This window comes from Heterocephalus glaber, unplaced genomic scaffold (genome assembly GCF_053883595.1).
Source record: "Heterocephalus glaber isolate CG9 unplaced genomic scaffold, H.glaber_assembly_v1.0 deba00001454, whole genome shotgun sequence".
Taxonomy (NCBI): Eukaryota; Metazoa; Chordata; class Mammalia; order Rodentia; family Bathyergidae; genus Heterocephalus; species Heterocephalus glaber.
Genome location: NW_028258303.1, coordinates 859941 through 884084, shown reverse-complemented (window position 1 = coordinate 884084; position 24144 = coordinate 859941). Strand labels below are relative to the sequence as shown.

General features: G+C 43.9%; 1 protein-coding gene across 12 annotated transcripts in view; it reads right to left on the bottom strand.

Moving 5' to 3' along the window:
- Tspan5 (tetraspanin 5) overlaps window positions 1–24144 on the bottom strand; it is a 173276-nt gene that overhangs the window by 18152 nt on the left and 130980 nt on the right. For 3 of the 12 annotated variants that reach the window (XM_087215798.1, XM_004848102.4, XM_004848103.4), the window contains one exon: window positions 14202–14252. Coding sequence is in view for 2 of the 12 variants with exons in the window: in XM_004848102.4 (XP_004848159.1) it covers window positions 14202–14252 (51 nt within the window). In the remaining 10 variants the exon portion in view is untranslated. Of the gene's footprint in view, window positions 1–11187; window positions 11265–11484; window positions 13336–13358; window positions 13409–14201; window positions 14253–20064; window positions 20178–24144 lie in introns of those variants that run through there. The other 9 variants (XM_087215803.1, XM_087215807.1, XM_087215805.1 and 6 more) reach the window with 7 other exon arrangements.

The following is a 24144-nucleotide window of genomic DNA, read 5'->3' as shown; positions in this document are numbered from 1 at the left end:
TCTGTGCAATGCAGCTTTACTATGTGTAAGAGCAGGAAGACTGCACAGAACCAAATGGAGCCCTGGGAACAATAATTCTGGGTTACAAACATGACAGAGTGCCAACGGGCCACCCTTCTGCAGCTTCAAAATGGGGGTTTCTCATTGGACTTTCTAACTTTGTTAAGCTCAATTTGACAAATGAGGAAGTCCAGCACAAGCTTGTTGAAGCATAATTATAATTAAAACTTGTAGTTAACAAGAACCTGGAAGGAAAAAAATCTAAGATTACAGTTAAATCTGCCAGTGATTTAAAACAGCACTCAGATCTGAGCTAATTCCTCAGGCGTGTGTAGGAACAGCAGAAGCCAATACACACCTTCTGCTGGGCAACATCTCCTCCTCAGAGTGAGGCTTCCTTCTCCCCTCAATTCACTCCAAGGCCCACTCCACAGAGCTGCCTCTTCCTCACATGCGCCCCCTGCCCCTCTCCTCTGTGAGGCCTGGACTCAGGACAGGCATTTCTCTCCAGTGGCTGAGCCCTGTGCTGCAAGCTGTGCTTTCACCATGTGGAGAAAGTTGGTCTGCTTCAAGACAGCCAGGGCTTAGGAAGAAACAAAGCCTGGGAGCAGGGAGGGAAGATTCCAATAGCATTCTAAATCCTGGGTCCCCAGGTATCACTGCCTGTCCTGGAGCACTGCTTGTCACTCCACGCTCTTAGGAGGCTGCTTAAGCGAGTTTTCTCACATCCTTAGAGTACAACAGCACTGAATAAGCCACCTACAGATTCCCTGCAAATGCACCCACGTGAAGGGGTGGCACACCTGTGGCCAAAACTAAAGCTCACTTTTTAAATGTGGTGGGGGTGGGCAGAGAGTGCTGTCTTTAAAATGGTCACTTTACCCAGTGGGCTGATATTTTGAGTCAACACAGCAGTTAAACAGTGTAAACAGTTTTCAATTAACTCACTTCCAACTCTGATCGTGGACGATGAGCGGTTCCGAAGGAAGCTCGCGTTGTGTTACAGTAACATGCAGCCTGCTCTCAGCCCCACTTCTCCACATAAACTAGAATGTTCACTGTGAATTTAAACACCAACTTTTAAAACTGTAACTTATTGAAAAATAATAGAAAATGCCATTTAGTCTTTTCTCTATCCTGAACTGCTGCTGAGTTAGCAGGGTACACAGCAGGCCCTGGCATGGGGATGCCACAGTAAGTTATTTTTCTTATATCTGAATCCTATAGGAGGCTGAACTCTAGGGGCTAAGGGTGTCAAGGTACTGGCTAGGCAGGTAACATCAGAAAGCCCCACTTCATGGAGCTGACTGTTCAGTGGATGAGGGTAAGCAGGTAAGAGGCAGAGCTGCTGGCCATGGCATCTCCTGTAATCATTTGTTTTGGTTGATACAGAAGTCGGATTTTGACCAGTAGTAGCAGAGACAAGGGAAAAAGTAACACAAGAAAAATATATTCAAGAGTGCAAATTCAGAATACAAGAGGAATTCCTAAACATGTATTTTAATAATATATTAAGACTACATTTGTAAGAACTGATATAAAGGAACATATTCACAAATATCCACTCTGTATAGCTCCACACCCTTGCTCCTAGGATCTTTGGTCTTCTCTCCTGCCTCTAAGCTCACAGCTGCACAGGGAACAGAGGCAGTAACAAACTGACCATAACATAAAGCACTGCTCTAAAGACATATGAATAGCAGTCAATTTGAAAGAAACAAATACATTCAACAGACTGGCCATTCCTCAAGTCAGCTTTTGGACAATTAGCTCTTGATGTATCAATTTGCAATTTAAAAGAAATGATGCTCCAGGGAAAATGGGAAATTTCCATTATCCATGAGGTACTAGACACAATCTCTCAGAACTTTGCAAGGAGGCCAGTATGTGTCTGCAAAGAACAAGGACATGCTAATAGAACATGTTTGAGGCAGTATCATTATAACAGAAGTCAGGGAGCCAGCAAACAAAAATGTATCCAGGTGTATTCCTCAAGGTGGAAAGAGACTTTGATATCCCAGCCACACAGACAAGCCTGCCCCAGAGTGGGCAGAGAGAGCCTTCCCAAGTCAACCCCACATAGTACACAAGTCCATGTGACTCACTTGCAATTTCCCATGGGATCCTACACGTAGCAAATAGGGTAGTCCAGGACACATGGGAGGCAGACAGGATACTACCATAGTGACTATTTTTAAATTTTATTTTTAAACTAATACATAAAAATATAAAATTGTACATACTTATGGAGTACAATTTAATGTTTTGAGACAGTGAACAGTAAATCAGGGCAAACACATCTATTAGACATCATTTCTTTAGGATAAAAACACTCAAAATCCTTTCTACTGACTTTGTGAAATATCTATTATATTATAGATATGGTCACCCTATTGTGCAACAGAACCCTAGAACTTCTTGCTCCTACCTAATTGTAACTTAGCACTCACGGATCAACCTTTCCTTCTCCTGTCCCTGGCCTTGGTAACCACTACTGGGCTCTCAACTTCTATGAGATTCTTTTCTTATATCCCACCTACAAGTGAGATCATGCAATACTTGTGTTTTTGCACCTAACTTCTTTCACTTAACATAACGATCTCCGGTTCAATCCATGTTGTCACAAATGACAGAATTTCATTCATTATGTGGCTGAATAGTATTCCATTGTGTGTATGGACCACATTTTCTCTACCCATTCATCAGCTGGTGGATACTTAGATAGCTTCTATTTTTTTGGCTGTTGTAAATGTGCTGATGTCTCTTTGATTGCACATGAGAGTGCAGATGTCTCTTTGATACACTGATTTCATTTTCTTTGGATATATACCCAGCAGTGTGACTGCCAGGACATATGGAAGTTGTACTCTAAATTTTTTGAGCAACTGCCATACTGTTCTCCATCCTCCCCAGCACTTGTTATCCTTTGTCTGACTGTCTGGTGTTGAATCTCAATTTCTGTACTCACTTCCTCTGTGCATGATCTTGGTCAAGTTACCTTATCTGCCTAACCTTCAATTTTCACATCTGTGAAATGATACACTGTGTCATAAGGTTTTACAGAGATGAAGAAAATAATACAAGTAAATCCAATCACTATGTGAAGAATTCAGTAAAAGTCTATCACTATCCTCATTATCATTGCTATTACACAAGAGGAAGAGGAAGTCGCTGGATGCTACTGAAGCACCTGAGAGCAGAGTTTAATCCAGCTGTGTTGAAGACTGTTTTTCTCTGAGCACTTTCTTCTCTGAGTTCCTCCGAAGGAAAGCTGTGGCCACACCTGGTGGTCATGCTGGATGGAGAGGACAGTAAACAGGGTGTGCCAATCATCTTTTGGGGGGAACTGGAAATAACCTAAGACTCATGGAAGAAAGGTGGGTGGGGAAAGTCATAAGTAAGCAAAAGCCAGAAGTGGGCAAGAGGCGGGGGTAGGTGAAAGGCAAGAGCACACAGAACAGGGCTGCCAGTGGCAGAGAAGTCAGGATTGTGGCAGCACCTGGGGCACACTGGATTAGGGAGACACTGCTCTGGAACAGTCTCCCAGTTGCAGGGCTGCACCCTACCCCTATGAGATGGGGCAGTGCAGTGGTTTGATGAACACAGCCTGTCTCAGTAGAAGCAGAAAGACCAGCCCCCTCATTCCGAGCTCTAGAATTTAAGCAGCTTCTCCCCGTGGCTCTATAATGACAGAGTATGTTCTTTGCAGTGATTTCTTCTTGGTGAGCTCTCTGTGTACGCACAGAGACAGAAAGGCAAACAACATTCCTGAGGGCTCCAAACCAATGCACTTCAGGGATGTCTGTGGGCATCTGGTCCCCTTTCAGCACCAGCACAGACCAGCCTCTGTGTGCCACCTGGCAAGCTCAGCTTCCTCTCTGTTAACTCACACAGAAAAGAAACACAAAGATAGCGTGAATACCCCGAGGCATGGGATGCTTCTGTTTGTATATATACAAGCACATTCTTTCTGACTTCCAGATGAGAAATAGGGGCAGGTGTGTGAAATGCGTCTGCAAAGCCAGGCCAGATGGACCCCTTCAGACTTAGGAGCCGGTGTCCTGATTCATCCCTCTCTCACGAGCCTGGCTCCACTGGGGTGAGACTGACAACCCCTTGCCTAGAGGAAGAGGGACAGAAGCATTTCTTTACTGAGGAGGGGTGACAAGGTAGGACCTTTCAAAGAAAATGCAGCTACTCAGAGAAGGGTGGTCCCAGAGCCCTGGAAAGTGGTTCCAAACAATGTCCAAAGAAGGACCAAGTGGGGACCAGAAGGCCACAGAGAAAATTGCCACTATAAAAACACATCCAGGACCCTCAGAGAAAGCATGTGACAAAGCCTTGCTGCAACCACTGTCTATCCAAGAGGCCAGAGAGGAGACTTGGGCGAGAAGGAAGTGTGTGAAACGCAGGCCGGCCCAGGACGTGTGAGGAAGCAAGAGTAGCTTAGTTCCTGGCTTGGCCGGAAGAAGCCAGTCCACAAAGGCACTTGGTCCCTTCCCAGGTTGTCTGGTCAGAAAAGAGCACTGGTGAAATTCAGGTAATCCTTTCCTGCAAATGAACAATTGGCCATAGCCTGTCTTTGAGGGGAGGAGGAGAAGGAACAATCATCTTTCAAAGAGGCCTATGTAATGGCAAGCAGGTGCTGTGGAGGCTGGAAGCACCAGACCCCAACAGCTGGTACTGCTCACAGGTAGGGACCCCCACACACTCAGTCTGCCCCCCAGCTTGGAAGCAGTCTCAGGCCACAGTGCCACCTTGCCAAAGTTCCCTATGCTCCTAGCTATTCACCAGCTGTTTTCATGTGCACATTACTAAGATGTAAGACATACTTACAAATATCCCAGGCTAAGTACAAAGTTTAAACTGAAACAGAAACAAAAGCTCTGTTGCAGACTGAATATTCTCCCCACCCAGTTCCTAGGTGGAAACCCTTACCCTCAATGTGATGGTATCTGAGATGAAGCCTCTGGGATGCAATGATATCTGAGGAGTCAGGAGGATGGGACTGTCATGAGGAGAAAGGTGTCCTTATCAAAGAGAGGAAGAGGCCCAAGATCACCCTCTCTCATTCAGCTATGCAAGGACACAAAAGAAGCTATCCATTCGCAAACCAAGTAGAGAGCACTGTCCAGAACTGAACTGGCTTCCACCTTGGTCTAGACTTCCCAGAACTGTGAGAAATAAACATCTGAGGCTAAAGCCACGTGTCTGAGGTATTGAGCTATGCAGACTAAGACAGGTCTGATCATGCTTCCCCAACAATAAAGTGAAAAAAAGCAGTCTGGCCTCATGGCAGGGTCCATCTGTTCTGGAACTGCAGAGGATACCATTCATTCACTGAAGAAATCCTCTCACAGGGTCACCTGTGACAGGCCAGATACTGAGTTAGCTATGGGCATTTGGAATAAAAGACATGTGACAGGCTGGTTATGGGTCTAGAGATGAGTCTAGCACAGACCAGGCGGGTAAAGGTCCCTAACAGCAGGTGTCAAGGGGCTCAGAGGGAGGGGCAGAGGTGTGTCAGTGGGGTGGAAACAAGGTGGCAGGGCCTGGCCCAACAAGGCGTCTATGAATGTGAATGTGACAAGGGCAGAAAAGGCCGGCAGCCTTTGGAGGAGAGGAAGGTCCCAGCACTTCTGCACTGAAAAGCCTGCATGAAACTGGGGGTGCTGGCGCATGCCTGGAATCCTAGCACTCAGGAGGCTGAAGCAAGATTTTAAGACTAGCCTGAGCTATGTAGTGAGTTTAAGGCCAGACTGTCTGGAAAAAAGCCAGCAAGCCTGGGCAGTGGGTGGTGCCACAGAAGCAGCAGCAGGGATGTAGTGATCTAGGTGAGAGCTGCTGGAAGCCTTAACAAAAACAACAACATACAATGCATGCTGCTGAGCACCACTTTGTGCTGAGCACTGGGCTGCCTACATTACCTCACCTTCATGGTGGCCCTGGGGTCGGGGCACTATCAACCACACAGACAGACACAGAGGGCACAGCTTGCCAGGCAACCAGGTGAGAAGGTGGCAGAGCCAGGCTCTGAGGCCACCTGAGCCCTGAGCAGTGTCCCACCCTCACTGTGCCCCACTACTTGAAGACAGTGTGTAGCAGTGGGCAAGGGACACTTATGTCCAACACTAACATTACTCGTTTCCACTTCCCACCCTAACCCTTGTGAGGAGCTCCCAGGGAACCGCCAGGAAACTCTGACGTGGGCTTTGCAGTGGAAACACAGGGCCTGACTCTGCCTGGGAAAGGCTCCCTCTGGCCCTGGAAATCTGAGACCTCAGAGGCAGGGTAGGGCTATTCTGGAGGGACCAACCTCTTCAAGGATGGTTATGTGTGAGAGAGGGCAGCTCAGGGCCATCTTGATCTGCCACAAGGGCAGCTTGGGGCGGTCTTGACTCTGCCACAGAGGGCAACCCATGAGGTGAGAAGACCTTGGATGGCAGGCTCTGAGTGCTACTAAGGCAGAAGAGGGCCAGGCCTAGGTAGGGACTGCCAAGCTCAAGGGAATCACTAGGCAGAGGAACTCAGCAAGAAAGCTTCCAAAAGACCAAGACCTCACCTCTGGTAACATCTGCCAGGCCCAGCCAGCAAATCCCTTCCCACTGAGGGTTCTACCCAGCAGGAAGTGAGTGGGAGCCACTGGGGAGTGGGGTGAGACTGAGGAGAACAGGGACCCCCCTCAGCCTCCTCAGGCCCAAGGCAGAGAGAACACTCACTGTGAAGTGAGTTTCAGTGTTCTCATGATTAGCCAGCCCTGTACAATAACGAGAGGAAGGTATGGGTATCTAAGAGTAGATATTCTGACCTGCTTGAATTTTTGCCCTATGAAATCCCACTGAATTAAAGGGATATACAGAGAGGAAAATTACAAAAAAATTTTAAATAAGAGGCATGAAAAAATATATAGGAAATTTAAAAGTATACACACAAAGAAATACGGTGTGGGTCCTCAAGAGATGCACTGCAGTTTGGAGTTTGGCATAGTTACATGTTTTGGTGATGGAAATTTGCAGAATTTGTGAATCTACTGGAAGTTCTGTCTTCATCTTGATTTGGGGTGGGAGAATGGTCCACTCACAGAAGGATAATGGCCCACTTTTTAGGTGAAACACATGAGTCCCACAGCTAAGATGTTTTGCCTAAAAACATTTTTGAACTCTTTCAATCTGTCCCTTTATCTTAAGATTGGGTTTCTGCCTTGTACCAATTAAGCTAATTTAGGGATGAAAGAAACCCGAGTATGAGTATTTTCAACACCTGTTAAGTACTTGCTGATAGGCTGATTAGAATGCATCAAATCACAAGGTGATCTTTCACGCACTGACCAACAGCTGTTTTGTTTCCACTTCTGTAGACAGAACAGTGAACTGGCAGGTATTACATGGGTAATTGAGGGAGAGGGGCAGACAACCTTACTGCACTTCAGTCAATAACACGACATCTGTGCAGAAGTCTTCTCAGCATCTCAGAGCTATCTCCTGAAAGTGATTTCTAAGTCAAGACCACCCCACTCCCACCTCTGGCCTCCCCCAACAACAAGAATTTGTGATATGCCACTGTGAGCTGGTCTTCTGCTGTGACACTGAATCGCACTGCTCTCACTCTTCTTCCTGGGGAAATGGGAAGCCTTTCCCTGGGTAGTCTCCTGTGTGACAGGACAGGAAGCAAGTGCAGGTTCTGAAGTGAGTCACAGGCTGAGCAGGGAAAGAGCTGCCAGGAGCAAGGATCCTCCCCATCCACAGGAAAGCTGAGGGGAGAATGCATGGGGCTGGGCTTTCCATCTCCTGCTCTTTCCTCCCTCCCACGGCCCTTGACCCTTAGAACTCCACTTGGGGAGTGCAAGGGAGGGTGAAGGAGGAGGGACTGGAGGGTGAGGGCCGAGTTTCCAGCTTAACATCGCTAGGCTTCAGTCTCCCCAACTCTGAAACAGAACACCATCCTTAAGATTAACCCCAGGGGATCAGAGAGTATGGAAATCCTTTGACAGAGAGCTATCACTTTTCCCCCATGAAGCATTTAAAATATTTTCATTCATTTATTCACAAATTCCCTCTGGGCAACTGTGGACGATGCTCTATGCTGGTGCAGAGATGACAGTGTGCTGTCCCCTGGGAGTTTCCAAGCTGGACTAGTGGTGTTAGGTTATCCCTCTGCCCAGGGCTGGGCCATGTTAGGGGTAGGGAACAAGCGGTCACCTCAGACTCCCACGAAGGGTCAGGGAAGGGCATTTTTTCCTATTTGAAGCTCCATGGTCATTTAAGTGGACCTGTGGGTAGGCTACTGGGTATGTGAGTTTGGAATTCAGATGAAGTCACAACCAGAAATATAAATTTGGGAGTCATGAGTGACAGATGCTGTGCATGCCCCAGGCTCAGATGAGATCACTCAGAGTATGAATGAAGCAAAGAAGTAATCTTAGGACAGAGCCCGAGTACTCCAAAATTCAGAGGTCCAGGGACCCAACCAAGTTGAGAAGGCACTATCTGAGGTAGGGAAACCAGGAGTGTGTAACCTATTGCAACCAAGTAAGGAAAGGCTTTCAAAAGTGGGGGATGAACCATGTCTTCATCCTGGGAAAGGCTCCTGAGGACCTAGGTGAAAATGTGATGTGCTTCAGGACCTACCATGGGTTCAATAAGCAAGTATCGAGTTAAACTAAGTCCCTAAGCTGATTAATCAGAGAAAAAGTGAAGGATATAGTTTATTTACAAAGACAAGAGGCAAAAAGATTGTCTGATGTAATGACAAGTAGATGGATCAGTCCCTGCTCGAATGATGACACCCAAGGGCACACGTAAGTGAATGAGTTTCAGCCCCAAAGGACAATTCTAGTGACATGTCATCAGGCTCTGTCCTTGGCCTGCTCAGTGCATCAGTGGCTTATAATGAAACAGGATTTCCAGAATGAATTGGAGGCTTGTTCAAACAGAGCAGCCCAGGGTCTAATCCAGACCTTTGGAACTGGAACTTTCCGAGGTGGCAGGGGCAAGGAAGAGATTAAAGGAAGGTCTGATGAGGATGACAAAAACAGGGGAGGCTGATCAAAATGTGCAGCTGAAGCCATACTGAGTGGGATAGGAGCCTGTGAGATGACAGGTGTGGGCTTTGGAGAGCTCCCAGCAGGGAGGCTGATGTGTCACCGTGGCACTGTGCAACACTGTACAGCTCTGAAGACAGCCAGACGTGGGGTGGACGGGATAAACCAGATAGGTCTGCAACAAGCTGGGGACCAGCGATTAACAGTGAGTCTCAAGCTGCATGCATGCCAGATGAGGGGAGAAGGGACATAACCCAGCTATACTCCCTGTGGCCCCAAAAGCACCCACTCAGGGGTGCAGAGGACACACTATGGGGAAGCCAGAGGATCATGGCTGTGATGGCAAAGGGACTCTAGCCCACGACCGGTGAGGACCACCCAGAGATGTCAGCCTGGAGATTCCAAAGAAACCAGACTTTGACTTGAGACTGCTCAGGACTAACATGTGAAAGGACTTATTCTGTGGGATCCAGAAGGGTAGATCCAGGATCACTGAGTGAAAATTAGCGGGACATGAACAATAAGAAGAACCCAACGAGACAGAAATGGTGAGTATTTTGTTGTGGGGACTGTTACATATATTTTCACTCCTAACTAGCATTTATTGCAAGGTGCCATTGTTATGTTTCACATATATATCCATACCCTTCCTGAAATGAGGTAAATTCCCAGAGGACTGAAACTGGGGCACTCCACATTCCTAGGCTCAGCACAAGCCCTGCCACATGCTATGTTCTCAATAAATGTTATCTGAATGAATGCTTTTGTTATGATTGGAAGCTGTCAAAGGTGTTATAGAGGTGATTCATGCTACATAATTGTTAAAGTTTCTTCCAAAGAGCAGATCCTGCAATCAATGAAAAACTATGCTGAAGCCAGCATCCCCTGGGAACACGGGCATGTTTTGCATCTTCATGCTTGATTTGAAATTTATATAAAGTTATTTATAATTATTTCTTATATTCAACTGCAATATTAGCCCCATGTTTAAAACTGACTAAGTATGAGGGGGTAATCATTTTTGCCTCCAATGTTCTATACTTCATGTAAACATGTTTAAGGCTCTATCCACGAAGGAAACTTGATCCTTGCAGTGGATATCTGATTCTTCCAGCTGTGACCCTGTTGGAGGATTTAAAGCAAAAGTAGATCTTGGTCTGGGAGATTCGTTATTCCATGATCTGGCTTTACTGGTTTATAGGTGTACATTATCCACCAATCTTGACCTGGCTAGGGTTCACCTCAAAACATCATTCTGGCAGGGCATGGGGTGTACACCTGTAAACCAGCATTAACGAGGCTGAAGCAGGAGGATCGAGGTGAGTTTGAGGCCAGACTGGGCCACATAGTGAGTTCAAACCCAGTCTGAACAACGTAGTGAGATCCTGTCTCAAAAACAAAAACACATCATTCTGCCATCCCATCAGAGGCCTGGCCCTGTGAAGAAGTTAGCCCAAAAGATTGAATGACCTCTGTAGTTATTAAAGTGATCAACACATATCACATCCTCCTTAAAAGTCCCGGAAATAAAACCAATCTTCTGTTCATGAGTTAGTGACTGAAACTCTAAAACTTGAAATAGCTTTCAAAACCACCTTCAGGTCCAGCCGTCAGGTAGGGGTGAATGTGCCACACTCACACATCTGGGTGAGGCAGCCATGCCTCCATTGTGCACTGAGGTTGTGCAGAGGCCACAGCTACATGAGAGCCTGTAGCGTGTCTGGGTGCCATGCAGCAGATCCCAAGCCAAAATTATCTTGGACTATCTTTTGATAGCCATTTTCTTTCAACTTATTATCTGACTTAATCCTCTAGTGACTACCAGATAAAAACCTCTGGAATGCATCACTAAACTGAGCAGATCTCTAGCTCTACCAACTCTGAGATTTCACTGCTCTGCTGCAGTCCATCTACCTCTACCCGATGTTCCTACCAATGCAGATGATAAATACATGGATTACTAACTTTCTTTTTTTTCCTCTGTGACTGTAAATATTCATGTAACCTCTTTTGGAACTGAACGCATCATTCAGGATAACTTGAATTTATGTTCCTGGGCGAACGTTGCTCATACTTGGCTTAGAATAACTATTCTCTTACTTCCTTAAAGCAGAATTGCTATTTTTAAGAGACCAGTGAGGATTTACCTCATAGTGGGCACTGTGACAGGATCCATCTCATTAATCCTCACAACAATCTTATCAGGTGAGATCCGTTGTCTCCACTGTACAGAGAAGGAAAGAGCATCTCAGAGAAGTAAATTTAGTTGCCCAAAGCCACACAGATGAGATGGTGAATGGGCAAGCCAAACTTTGAACTCAGGTGTATTTAGCCCTATGTTAGTTCAGGCTGTTAAACCAATACCATAGACTGAGGGGCTTAAAGAATGATTATTTCTCACAGTTTTGGAGGTGAGGAAATCCAAAGTGAAGAAACCAACAGACCTGGTGCCCAGTGAGGGCCTCTTCTGGTTATGTCCTCTCTGGTGGACAGCGGGATTATCCAGCTCCAGTCTCTTCTGGTGGGGAGTAATTCTATTTATAGGCACTCTACCCGCATGATCTAATTACCTCCCCAAAGCCTCCCCTCCAAATATCACACCAGGGATTAGGGCCTCCACATACAGATTAGGTGGAACATGGATATTCAGTCTATAGCCAGCCCTAAAGCTGTCTTTTTCCAAACAGCAACTGAGCAATCTTAAAACAAAGTCAGACCGGGACACTCCTTACTAAAATGCCTGGTGGTATTCTCCTTCTTGGAATATATCCAAACTTCTCCAGAAGTCTGCGAAGCCTGCCTTGTTCCCTATTTCTGTCCATGTTCTTTCCCATGTAGCCCTACTGGCCTTCCTGCTGATCAGTGGGATCATCAAGACCCTGGCGTCTCTCCTGGACTCCTCTTACTTCATTACCATGCAGGGCTCTCTTACTTTTTTCAGGTCTCTGCTCCAATGTCACTACTCTGAGAGGCTGCTGCCAACTATATCTCAAAGAGATGTCTTCTCCTACCATTCTTACGTAGTCCCTAAATTACACTTGGTGTTTCTTGCTAGCACTCACCAGTGTTGGGATGCATATTCTTGGCCAGTTCCCTGCCTGTCCAGTGCTCACTAGAGTGCAAGCTCCATGAGTAGTGACTCCACACCATGCCATGCTGTACCTCTTATGCCCAAGACTCGGTCACATGACCAGTGCTCACCACACTGCAATCCTGACAGGCTGAACACCCCCTTTACTTTCTCTTGCACTTGGTCCTCCTTTGTCTGCCACATTGTACCTGCAAGACCTTGGCCAGCTCACTGGCTCTCAAGTGAAACTTTTTATTTGCCGATAGTAGCCCTGACAAAGGGACTACTATTTCCTCCTTCTCTGACACTGTCATCCCTCATTCTTACTTGTGAGACACTGCCAATTTCAGGAGTTTGTATTTTATCAGAGAAGAGACATTTAAAGCAACCAATGAAATAAAAAGATAATTATATTTCAGAAAGAGAAAAACAACTCTTCAAAAAGAACAATTGTCTGTTTATTGCTTAAGTAGACAATTAGCTCACTTAATGCCATCTAGCATCCTTTTCAAAGTAGACAGAAATGCATTCTTATTAAAGGAGTTATAAAATGCTGGGTTATCTAGCATTTAACCAACTGTAGGGCTCTTAAAAGGGGAATTTCTGAGATTCCAGCAATACAAATCCCTAAGCTTAACCAGGATAAGGCAGAAGCTAATCTTGTAATCCAACAGAAGATTAATATTCAACATAAAAATTTGGGGAGATAAAGTTATCACTGTTTTGAGAACTTAATTTGTCTTATAGTTCATACATAATCATTGCCTTGCCTCAAAGGGTTGTTTGCTGGAGGGGGCATGTTTATTTTTCATAAAACATTTCATATACTATAAAGGCATTTTGTAATAAACAGAAAGTGTTCCACTTTTTGAGGTGGATAGGGCCACTGAGCAAAGCCCTCTGCCACTGAGTTACATCTTGGCTAACCTCAGCTAACCTCAGCTAAGAAACATTTTCAAAACTCAGGATTTACTTTGAGTTTTGTTTCATATGGTCTCTCTGAACATTGTTTTGATTGTGGAAATTTCCACTGGCATCTGAAAGTCTTTTGTTTGCTGGAATTTTTCAGTTTTTCTTTCCTTTCTATTTACTGATAATGGCCCTTCATACATTTATCACTTCAAAAGAATTTTTCCTTTCAACTAGTGGTCAGGCTCAAAAAGTAACTACCCAAGAGATAAGAGAATGGTTTTTCAGAAAAACTTAAGCTAATCCTTAGTTTACAGAAGTATTAAGCAATCCCAGTACCTTCCACTTTCACAAGGTGAGAGACAGGCAGGCCTCACTGTAGCCAAATACTAAAAGAGATAAAACACTGTAAGTTTCTCCCTCAAACAGGAACAAAGAGGGGGCTCAACTTCATTTCTGAATTCCAGTGGTGGCCTCATGAGGAAAGTTGTACAGAAAAAAAGGTGCAATGTGAAGTTTGGGGAGGTATGAACACAAAGTATCCTCATGTATACACTGCATCTTCACTTCCACTTGGAACACGCTGCTCTGTATTTCTAGATTTTTCCTTTTATGATACTGTAGCTGACTATCAACTCTGAGTATTTCTTAATACTTACAACCAGCAGCCACTATTCACATTATTTAGCGTTAGTGATGATTCTGACATTCAAACACGTATTTTCATCTGGCTTTCTTCTACCACATGATAACAGTTTATAACACAACACACTAAACATAGTATACCATTTTTAATGGACTGAGTCATGCTGCAAAGAATTGAAAAATGAGAGACCAGAGAGACAGAGATAGACGGGGTGGGGGAGTGTTCCAGGTGGTTTAGTGATATTCATAAGCACTACTGAAATTCTTGGGCCGAAGTAAGGAAACACCCCATGGGAACATGAGTCTCAGGCTAACTGATCAGATTCTAAACAGATCCTCTACTGTGTATTAACATTACTACTTTTGTAATTATTTTGATGCAGTGTTCATTTTAGGTTCCATTCCTCATGAGTCTTTGAAAATGTATCATTTATTTTCTAAGAATGCTCTCTTTTAGTGAAGATCAGGGACAAAATGTAGACATATAGCATATATCCTCTAATCTAAATGTGTGTATTTGCATAATAGCCAACTTACTTTTTCATTCCAGGCCCACAGTCCAATTCCAAGGAATGCTATTCCTAAAAACTGAAAGAAAGAAAGCAGTGTAAATATAGGGCAAACACCATGTTTTTACTAATACAAATAAAGTTTTCAATCTTTTGTCACTTTACCTGACTAGGAAACAGCTTTCTCTAAAATCTGAGCAACCATTTTTATCAGGAAAAGAATCACATTCATTTGCTTAAAATTATTATACCATTAAGAAGGGTTGGAGACCTACAGGTACTTAGAAGTCATTCAAATTATGAAAAATAATAATTAGGTAGAATGAGTTATCAGTAATATAGAATGTTGCCTTTTAAAGGGGAAGGAGATGGAGAAATGAGTGTCTCATGAATGAGACCGACATTCACTAGCAAATGGGTAAACAGAGTATGGACTTAAGGGAAGCCAGGATCTTCTCCTCAGCACTGCTCTATTATGGCTGAACAGCTCACAGAGGGCACACAGAACCCCCATACTCCTCAACAAGCCCTTCAACACTCCTTCAGAGCTAACAAGGATCTTGGCAAGTTCACTGTGATCCAAACAAATTCCTAGATTTTTCTGTTTTTCAGAAACTTAGGCTACTTCATTATAGTTCAGAGGGTTTCCATGACTCTTCCTAGACTAAACTCAGTCCCATAACTTCATGCACAACTTGGTGCACAGGCAACATGGGGGACTGAGCTAAGCACTCACTCCAATACAGAGCTCAGGATTCTGTCATGCAGCTGCATTCAGGATGGGAGGGCAATGACAGGGAAACAGACAAATAAACAGGGGACTTTCCACTCTTACTTAGTTCTCACTACAACCCATCTACTCTGAGATACATAAAGGTTTTTCCCCTACATTTTCACAACTCTGAAATTTGGATGTGTTTTAGAATTGATAGAATTCATATTTGTTTTTTTTCCTTGATAGTACTTGAAATAACAGTGTCTTGTAACTGGGGTGCCACAGATTGCGGGACACACTGCGTGGGCTGCCTACCCACTAAGTGCAATGATCAGGGCTGGATGGGACTGGTCATGAGGAAAGATAAATCTGATTCCTTAGTTTTACTGTCAATAGCAACTCTGATTTCCTTTCCAAACACTGATGTGAAAAGAGACTGGGCAGGCTGACAAGCAGCTTCAGTCTGACGGCAGCAGCACTGTTTATTTTATTAACATCTTGATTAAGTTAAATGTTAGGAAAGCTGTCCAGAAAGAATGCATGGAGGAAATAAGAGTGGTTATTCTTTACAGTTTCAGGGAAATCTGAGAACTGTGCACCTGACCTGGTGGGGTCCTGGCCATTTACAGCAGGGAATTTGACTCTGGAGGCCAAGGCTAATAAATCCAAATGGGGCTGGGAAACCAGCAAGAGAAGGAGGAAAGAGGAGGCTGGACAGTGATTGCAACCTCTGCAACATAGTGGTGTATTTAGAAGCAGAATTTCCCAAAGTTCCCCCAAATTATCTCATACTGAATAAGATAGTATGCAATGCTTTCTGAGCCCCTATACAAAAAGCTTGAGCCTATCTTTGATGTGGCAAAAACGGAAGACACTGTTCTTCCTATTTTTGCCCCCATAGGAGGGGGTGTTGAAAAAATGTTTAGAAATCTTTCTTTTTTTTTTTTTAAGAGTAGGAAAAATTTATTGAGAGAAAGAAAGCTTCTTCTAAGAGAGACAGAAGGGGGACTGGAAGTGGGTTGCCCACCCACCCCACTTTTCAAAGATGTTTTATACAGCAAAGCCATGTGGTGAGGCAGGTACAAAATGGGACAAAACTATAAGACCCAATGGAAATTTACAAGGTGGGCATGAGGTGGGACGAAATCATGACCAACCAATAAGATTACAAGTACAGTCACCCAGGTAATATTGATTAAATGGGGATCAAATGGGAAAATAAGTCACATACAAGGAATTTTCCATTTAGTATATCAATCACTGCGATATAAAGCTTTCTTGTTTTCAACACCCCAAAAGAAAAACTGTGGTCAGTCTCTCTACTGCCCTGGTCAGAGTGCTATTTCATTTTACCTTTCAGATCCCAAATAACAAAATACAAAAATAAAACAACTCATCACGTTCCAGTCTTGTTTATAGGTGCTGGATAGAGTAACCACTGGCTGGTGGGTGCACAAGACCCACAGCCATCCAGAAAGCAGTGAGGCCCAGAGTTAAGCTCTCACACTAACACCAACCTCACCACGTGTAACTGGCTGTGCCCACTGGTGGAGTATACCCAGCCACAGTGTCACCAGATGCAGATCACAGGAAGGCTGTCATGGCAGAGGGTGTGGTTAACCATCCCTCTTGCTGCTGGAGGTGGACATGCTACTGCCTGGGAGCCCCTGCCATCTGCCAAGTGTTTTATTACATGCCCAGCACTGTGTTTAGTCCTCCGTAAGCCACAAAGTCTTTTAAACTCACAATAGTTGTACTTTGAAATAGGTAGTACTTTACCCCCTTCCTAGGAAAGAGGAAAATGAGGCTTAGAAAGCTTGGATAACTTATTTAGAAGCACACAGCTTCTGAGTGGAGGAGTAGAGGTTTGATTAACCTGCCCTTACCACTCTGATATATTCCCATTGTCCTCCTTAGAACAGAAAGTTGCAGCATTCATGTTAGAATCACAGGGGACAGGATCAGGACACCACCCCTTCCTCCCCCAACAAGCAAAGAAGGCATTAAGAGGTAAAAAGACAGAAACCTAGCCAGAGGCAAGATCCAGTTATAGCATTAAAAACCCCATGCAGGGGTCAGACACACAGAGAGAAAGAACAGAGAAAATCAGTGGGGCTGGGGTTGGGGGTGGGTTCCTGCTTTTTCCTCTCTAAAGTTCTCCTCTTGGTTCTTCGAAACAAAAATTTTCTCTTTCATAAATCATATAAGTAGCTTAGAAACCAATGGTTTTCTACAAAGAGGTGAAAGAAAATAAGATTTAAAGAAGATTCACAATTTCCTTTACAATCATGCTCCAGTTTCTCCTGCTTTGACTGTGGCTTTCAAACAAAGGTTTAAGAATTTGGAAAAAGAACACAATTTGAAGCTAAGGAAAACAGTACCTAGCAAGGGTGTAGAGCCAGGGCCTCAACTTTGTACATACTTTCAGGGCTACATCACCAGCAAATGCCCTCCCAATCACCCTCAGTCCATATGTTTTGTTTTAAGATCAAGTTGTTCCAGCTCCAAACAATTAAACAGAGAAAAGCCAAGAACCAGAGACAGGCATGCAGCAGTTGAAGCACATTCAGTTTTCCCTTCCCACCACCTCAAGAAAAGACGACCATAAACCCCCACACGACCTCATTCATTCTGAAACCCAGAGAGGCCAACTTACAGGGCAAGGCTGAGAACTCTTAAAGGAAACCCTTTATTTCCATACAGAATCAAAAACAAATCTGAGGCATCTTCCCACATGCAACATATGCCAATGTGCAATACAAATGTTTGTCCACCAGTTTTTGATGTTTTAAAATAACGATAATTTTGCCTACATTTGGTGAATGTTAAATCCCTAGGGTGCCAAGGATTGAACTGAGGGCCTTGCAAATGGTAGGCAAGTACTCTTATCACTGAGCTATACCCCCAGCTGAAGGTGGTTTTTGTTGATGTTGTTTATTTTTTAAAATATGACTTAGCTAGAACCCAATATGGTAGCAACAAACTACTGAGAACCTGCAATGTGGCTAGTTCAAACTGAGATATGGGACAAGTATTATATGTACATTGACCTAAAGATGTAATATGAATAAGAAAAATGCAAAATATCTCAGTAATTGTTTTATTATTACATATTGAACAGGTAATATTTTAGATCTATTAGATTATATCAAACATTATTTTCACTTGTTTCATTTTACTTTTCAAATAGAACTACTGGAAAATGCAAAATACATTTGTGACTTGTATGATATTTCTATAGAAAAATGCTGGTCTTAAAGTAACCCACAACAATCCCATGGTATAGGTATTCTCCCTACTCTACAGATAGAAGAAACAGGCTAGGAATATTATTTCTCACAGGATCACATGGATAGAGTCTGAATTGGGGTGCTCAACAAATTTGACTCTATATCCCAAGCTTAAAATCATCACTGTACAGGCTGTGTATTCTTTATCCAAAATGCCTGGACTAGAGCTGGGGATGTAGCTCAGTGGCATCACACCTGCCTGGCAAGCACAAGGTCCTGAGTTTGATCCCCGGTACTGGAAAAAAACCCAAAACAATCAAAATGCTTGGGACTGAAAATATTTCAGATGTCAGAATTTTTCATATTTTGTAATATTTGCACATACTTTACTGGTTGAACACCTCTAATACAAAAATTTCAAACTTTCTGAGCATCATGTGGGTGCTCCAAAAACTTCAGATTTCAGATTTTTAGATTTTTAGAGATGTTCAAGCTGTATGTTTTCTAGTGTGGATAAAATTTTTGTTCACAGAATCAGCTCAGGGATAGAGTAATGAAACTCATGTGGTGTGACTCTAAATTCCCCTTTAATGTACAGGCATCAAAGGTGCATTTTCCCAGCAGGAGTGAGAACAGCCCTTGGTTGAGACAGAGCAAGTGTTTCCCGCTGATGGGAGCCTGCCAGGTTTGGCAGAGCCAGTGTCAGCAACAGGGAAAGCCACAGAGGAACACAGCCTCGGGAGGCAACGGGGAAGGATACATCTGTCCCCCTTTCTCTGAGGCCTATGGTGGAAGATCTGATCTATTCTTCCATGTCTGGTTGTTTTCATCCTAGCAGACTCTCTACCATCTTGGAAATGGAGCAGTGCCCCATTCTAACTAGTAGAAGAATAGATACTTCTACAAGCCACTCATACAACCATCTATAATCTTCAACAAGTATTTTTGAGTCCTATTTTGTGTTACACACTACTTTTCTCTTGAGCTAGAATGGAGGTAAGAAAACAGATACAGTTCCTGTCAGCACTTAGCTTACAGTCCAGTATGAGACTATAACCAAACAGTTACCCCAGTGGTGCTAGAAATAAGCATATAAGGCCAAAGAAGACTCTAAGAGGGGGACTGACCCAGAGGGTGATGTGGGAAGGCTTCTCTGAGTGAGGGATACATAAAGTGGAGTCTGAAAGACGAGGAATTAACTGGCAAACAAAGGAGGGAAGAGTGTTTTGGCTGAGGCAAGTGAATATGTAAAGCCCCCATGGTGAGAGGAACATGGCAAATAAACAGATTTGGGGACTGGTGTATCTGGAGCACAGAGTGTGGGGAAATGGGCAGGAATGGGAGGTATACAGTTAGAGATGCTAGCACAGGCGACACTATGCAGGCATGGTGGTAAGTAATCAAGTCACAACCCAGCAGCAATAAGCTATTATGAGCCCTCTGTGCCTGGAGGGAAGGCAGCCTTTATCAGTTTCTGGCTTTGGAAAAATCATAATGTGAGCTACAAAAAGATTAGCATCCAGAGTAAGTCCACAGAGACCAAAGGATGGAATTTAGACATGCAGGCAAGACTCGGTCTTGGTGGGAGTGTGGTGAGTTGGTGGGACTGACAGCCACTGAGGCCCAAAGGAGAAGCCTTTGGTGATGACTGGAGATGGGACCTGGGGACAGGAGATGTAAAGGGCAGTTAGTGCCTATGTTTCTGGCAACTCCCACGTGGATTCCATGGGTCTTCAAGTTCCAAACTCTATGTGATCTTAGAAATAACTTTGGGCTGCCAGTTTTACAAGTAGCTTATCTAGTGGTTTTTCTGAAGGACAATTTGCTTTTAGGGGTATTTCGGACACTGTCTGAATTCTCTTTAAAGAAAATTTCTGCTTGTGTGTTTTTAAAAACTATTCAAAATTCTCTATACATTTCCACCACTCCCTGGTACTTTTACTCACAAAAAGAAGCACTTATATATATGATGCACAACAAAGTTCACCAGCAGCTCCTAAATTGACACTTTCAGTCCTCTTTCTTTAAAAAAGTTGTATCGGTTGCACCTGCCCAGAATCTGTGAATAGAGGTAAAACAACAATGTACAAGATCAACACAACAGAGGGACATAAAAAATCAGGTCAATCTTCTCACCTAAATTGAAGCCTCAAAAATATTATCCTCAATAACAATGAAAGAAAAAAACTAGCATTCTAATGAACTACTTTTTTCATTCTAATGAATTTCTAAATTTTTAAAATCTTATCTGAGGAGAGATGCATTTTAAACATCTGGCTCAAAAGGGAAGAAAGAGCAAATGTACCAGGAGAAAGGTGTATTTCCTAACGCTGCAGAACATGGACTTCCTGGTAGCTTTTGCCTACCACTAATGTGTTAGTGAACAACATCTCAGCTTTGGCAGGCAGGTGGAGCAGTCCACACAAGTGTGCCAAGTACTTAGGCTAGCAAAACACATGTACACATGTCTTCATGGAGAAGGCACTTGTATCAGGAATAAAAAGCCTCTGGACATAATTCCTGCAATGTCAAAGAAGTGTGGAAAATTCAATACATAAAAAGTCAATCCTAGTTTTGCCACTGGGTCCCAGTGTCCCACTTCACACAAACTGTCCATAAACCTCATGGTAAGATGGCACGACAGATGATGTTCACACTTCTAAACAGGACATTGCCCAGCAAGGCCAGGGCCCCCACCTCTTCTTCACTTTGTTCTATCAGCTGCTTCTATGTGGCCCGAGTGTACCCTGCCAGAATTCTGACTCCAGCATTTTGTGGCTCCATGGTCTTGGGAAAGGTTCTTCATTTGTTTATGTGCCAAATATTTACCAAGGATCTACTATGAACATGTAACCTAAGAACTTTGGGTAAGTCAGGAAATTAACAAAAATGCCAACTTGTGTGTAGTTGACACACTAGCTGGTATGTGCAAGGAGAGAAAAATAATAAAAAGAAACAAATTAATAGACTGCAATAGCTTTTAGAAGAAGCACTACTGACAAAAGCAGTGCATGGACATGGGAAGTGGTGGAGGGCCATGGACAAGCAAAACTCATGACAGAGCTGACTGGTAGGCATCAGGGGAAGAGCATCTCAGGCATGGGGATCATGAGTTGCGGCCTAAGGTAGAGACAAGCAGAATGCTGGGGACACCAGCGCCAGGGGCTGGGGTGTGCAGGGTGGTGGTGACAGGGCCAGGCTGTCTCAGGCTCACAGTCAGTGAGGAGTTATATCTCCCCTAAATGGAAAGAACCTATGGAGGCAATGGGCTACTCATCTGTCAAGTGGAATCGCACAAGGCAATCGTGGGCCCCACATGATCATGTGAGGACAGAGTGGGGTTCAAAGAGCCCCTCTCCTCTTCTACATTTCTTGATCTGTCTCTCCACTCTTGCCATCCACAACTGGTCATTATGAAACCCAGCTCCAAATCTTGCCCCCTCTCTTGGGTAAAAAAATACCCTGGTGCAAGGTGATCAGATGCACCCTCTCAACTTCATGTCACTCCCCAAGTGGGCCCTTATCTGACATTTACACACAGAAGACTGTAAAGGAACAGCATCACCTGCTGTCAACCAGCAGGAATAACAGGGGATCAACCATGTCAACCTGAGAGCATGTGCTCAAATAAATCAGTGGTGGCAATGCCCACCCTCTTCCTCTTCCTCTTCCTCCTCCTCCTCCTCCTCCTCCTCCTCCTCCTCCTCCTCCTCCTCCTCTTCTTCTTCTTCTTCTTCTTCTTCTTCTTCTTCTTCTTCTTCTTCTGGTACCGGGGATCAAACTTGGTACCTTGTGCTTGCGAGGCAGGCAGCAGAATCACTGAGCTAAATCCCTGGCCCCTCTGGCCTCTTAATTCTCTCTCCACTGACCTTAAAGAGCTTTCCATGAACAGTGTGTACAAGTGTCACTGTGCACTTAAAAGAAACTAACAAGTTCTAGTTTGAAATCTTTTCTATTTCCGTTCATAGTAGTCGGGTCCATGAATTCTGGGTACATGGCTCTACAATCTTGAAATACATTTATTTCCAATTTCCACATTATGTTTCTTGTCATGGGAGCATCTTGATGTATCTTCTCTCCCTAACTTTATCACTCCTAGTTTTTGTACGATATCGTATGTGAATGGGTTGGTTTCACTACTTTTTTAGGATCTTTCTGAGAAAATGTGGAATATCAATTACAATACAATCTTTTCAGAAAACCACCCTTAGGATGTGCCCCTAGTCTTTTTTCAGGAAGGTCTAACCCATGCTTCGCTCTCTAGACAGGTTATTCAACTAAGGTTGGGCAAGTGATCAGGAAGACCCATTCCACTCAACACCATTGTCTTACTTCTCTTGTTGCTGAGACAAAATACCTGACACCCAAAGTTAAAGGAGGAAAGGTTTATTTGGCTCACAGTATGTAGAGGTTTCAGTCCATAGTTGGCTGGCTCCAAGATAGGGTGGCATGGCAGAGGGGCATCGCAGAAGAGAAATAGTCCATGGCAAGCAGGCAGGCGACAGAGCACATTAGCCCTCTTTCTGTCCCTTATACTTATGCAGGCTACCCACTCTAGGGCAGGTGTAGCCCTCACACGCTTAATTCTAGCCAGAACTATGCCAAACCAATTAGTGGACTGATTCCGAAATCACATACTCTTGATCCCCACACCACACACTCTAGATCCAGCCACCTCTGAAAAGACCCCCTCTCTGACTGCATGAGGCTTTCAACGATGGTCTCTTTTCCAGGAGTCTGGTATTAGACACAATGATTTCTGATGCTTCAGTCTCCTATCACCAGAAGATACTAGGGGATTCTATACTATGTGCTATAGAGAGAACAAGTATATGTGTAAAGGAAAGACCAAAAAGTACCTCATGTGCCTGACTGCTTCCTGTTCCTTTTGGCTAGGACCCACTGACACTTCCTGATTCTGGGTTCCACACAATACCCATAGGTTTTTATTATAAGTAAACCCCTTGGAAGCTTTCTGTTACTTGCAACCAAAGGAGTACTAAAACATAAATAAGAGACCAGACTAATTTGTCATGCTTTTCTTCTGTGAAAGCTCACAGTGAATTACAAAACATAAAGCAGGCCAGAGAATCATGGTGCTCAGGGAATAATAATCCTCTGGCAGAAGGTGTTGTTCTTTTCCAAACAACTGAGTGGAAATGCAAGTTGTCCTGAACTGCTGGGCCAGCTGTTACTACCTAGTTTGTAAGAGAATACATAATTCAGCTACATGTCCACCTAAAGAAAAATTTCAGCTGTTCCCTGATTGCTTGTTGAATTATAGAGGCAGAATGCTACAGCTCAAATCCTGAAGCAATGGGTTACAATAGAGCCTGGGAAGAAGATGGGTGGAGCAGGGGAGGAGGCTTTTTTGGAGGTGCCCAAGCACTGGGGACTTGTGTGCATTCCTCCATTTCCTCAAAAAGGAGCAAAAAGCTCTTTGCTTTTGTACTGCACCAGAAGCAGGGTAGGGTACTCCTGAAAGAAATGTCTGCCGTCCAGGAACAGTCTTGTCTAGAAATTCCTTTATTAGAGTTTGGAGCTTGATATTTTGGCAAGAAATAGTAATCTGAGATGTGAACAGAGAAAAGCAAGGGCCAGGCAAACAATAAAACCTACATTCTTAGAAATTACCCAACCCATGCAGGCACGTAGAAGAAGAAATGTGAGGGATTAGCTATTCACTTTGGAATGGAAACATGGATGCTTCACGTTTACAGCCCACTTATCTTTGCTTGTCTCAGTAAAAGAAGACTTAGCGTGCCTGGCCATTCCATCTGCAACCCCGATTAGATAAAGCCAAGGTTGGAAACATACCAGAGAGATGTTGCAAAGGCTGAAAAAGACTGAGGGATAACTTGAGTATTTCAGACTACAGGCAGGAGAAGTAAGTTGTCTTTACACAAACATCAGAGTTTGTGAGAATAAGCTCCCACTCTTTGTGTTAAGCAGCTGAGAGATGCAGTGGTTGCTAAAGCAGCTTTGAAAGTTTAATATTCTCAGATGTATAGCTGTTGCATTGAAAT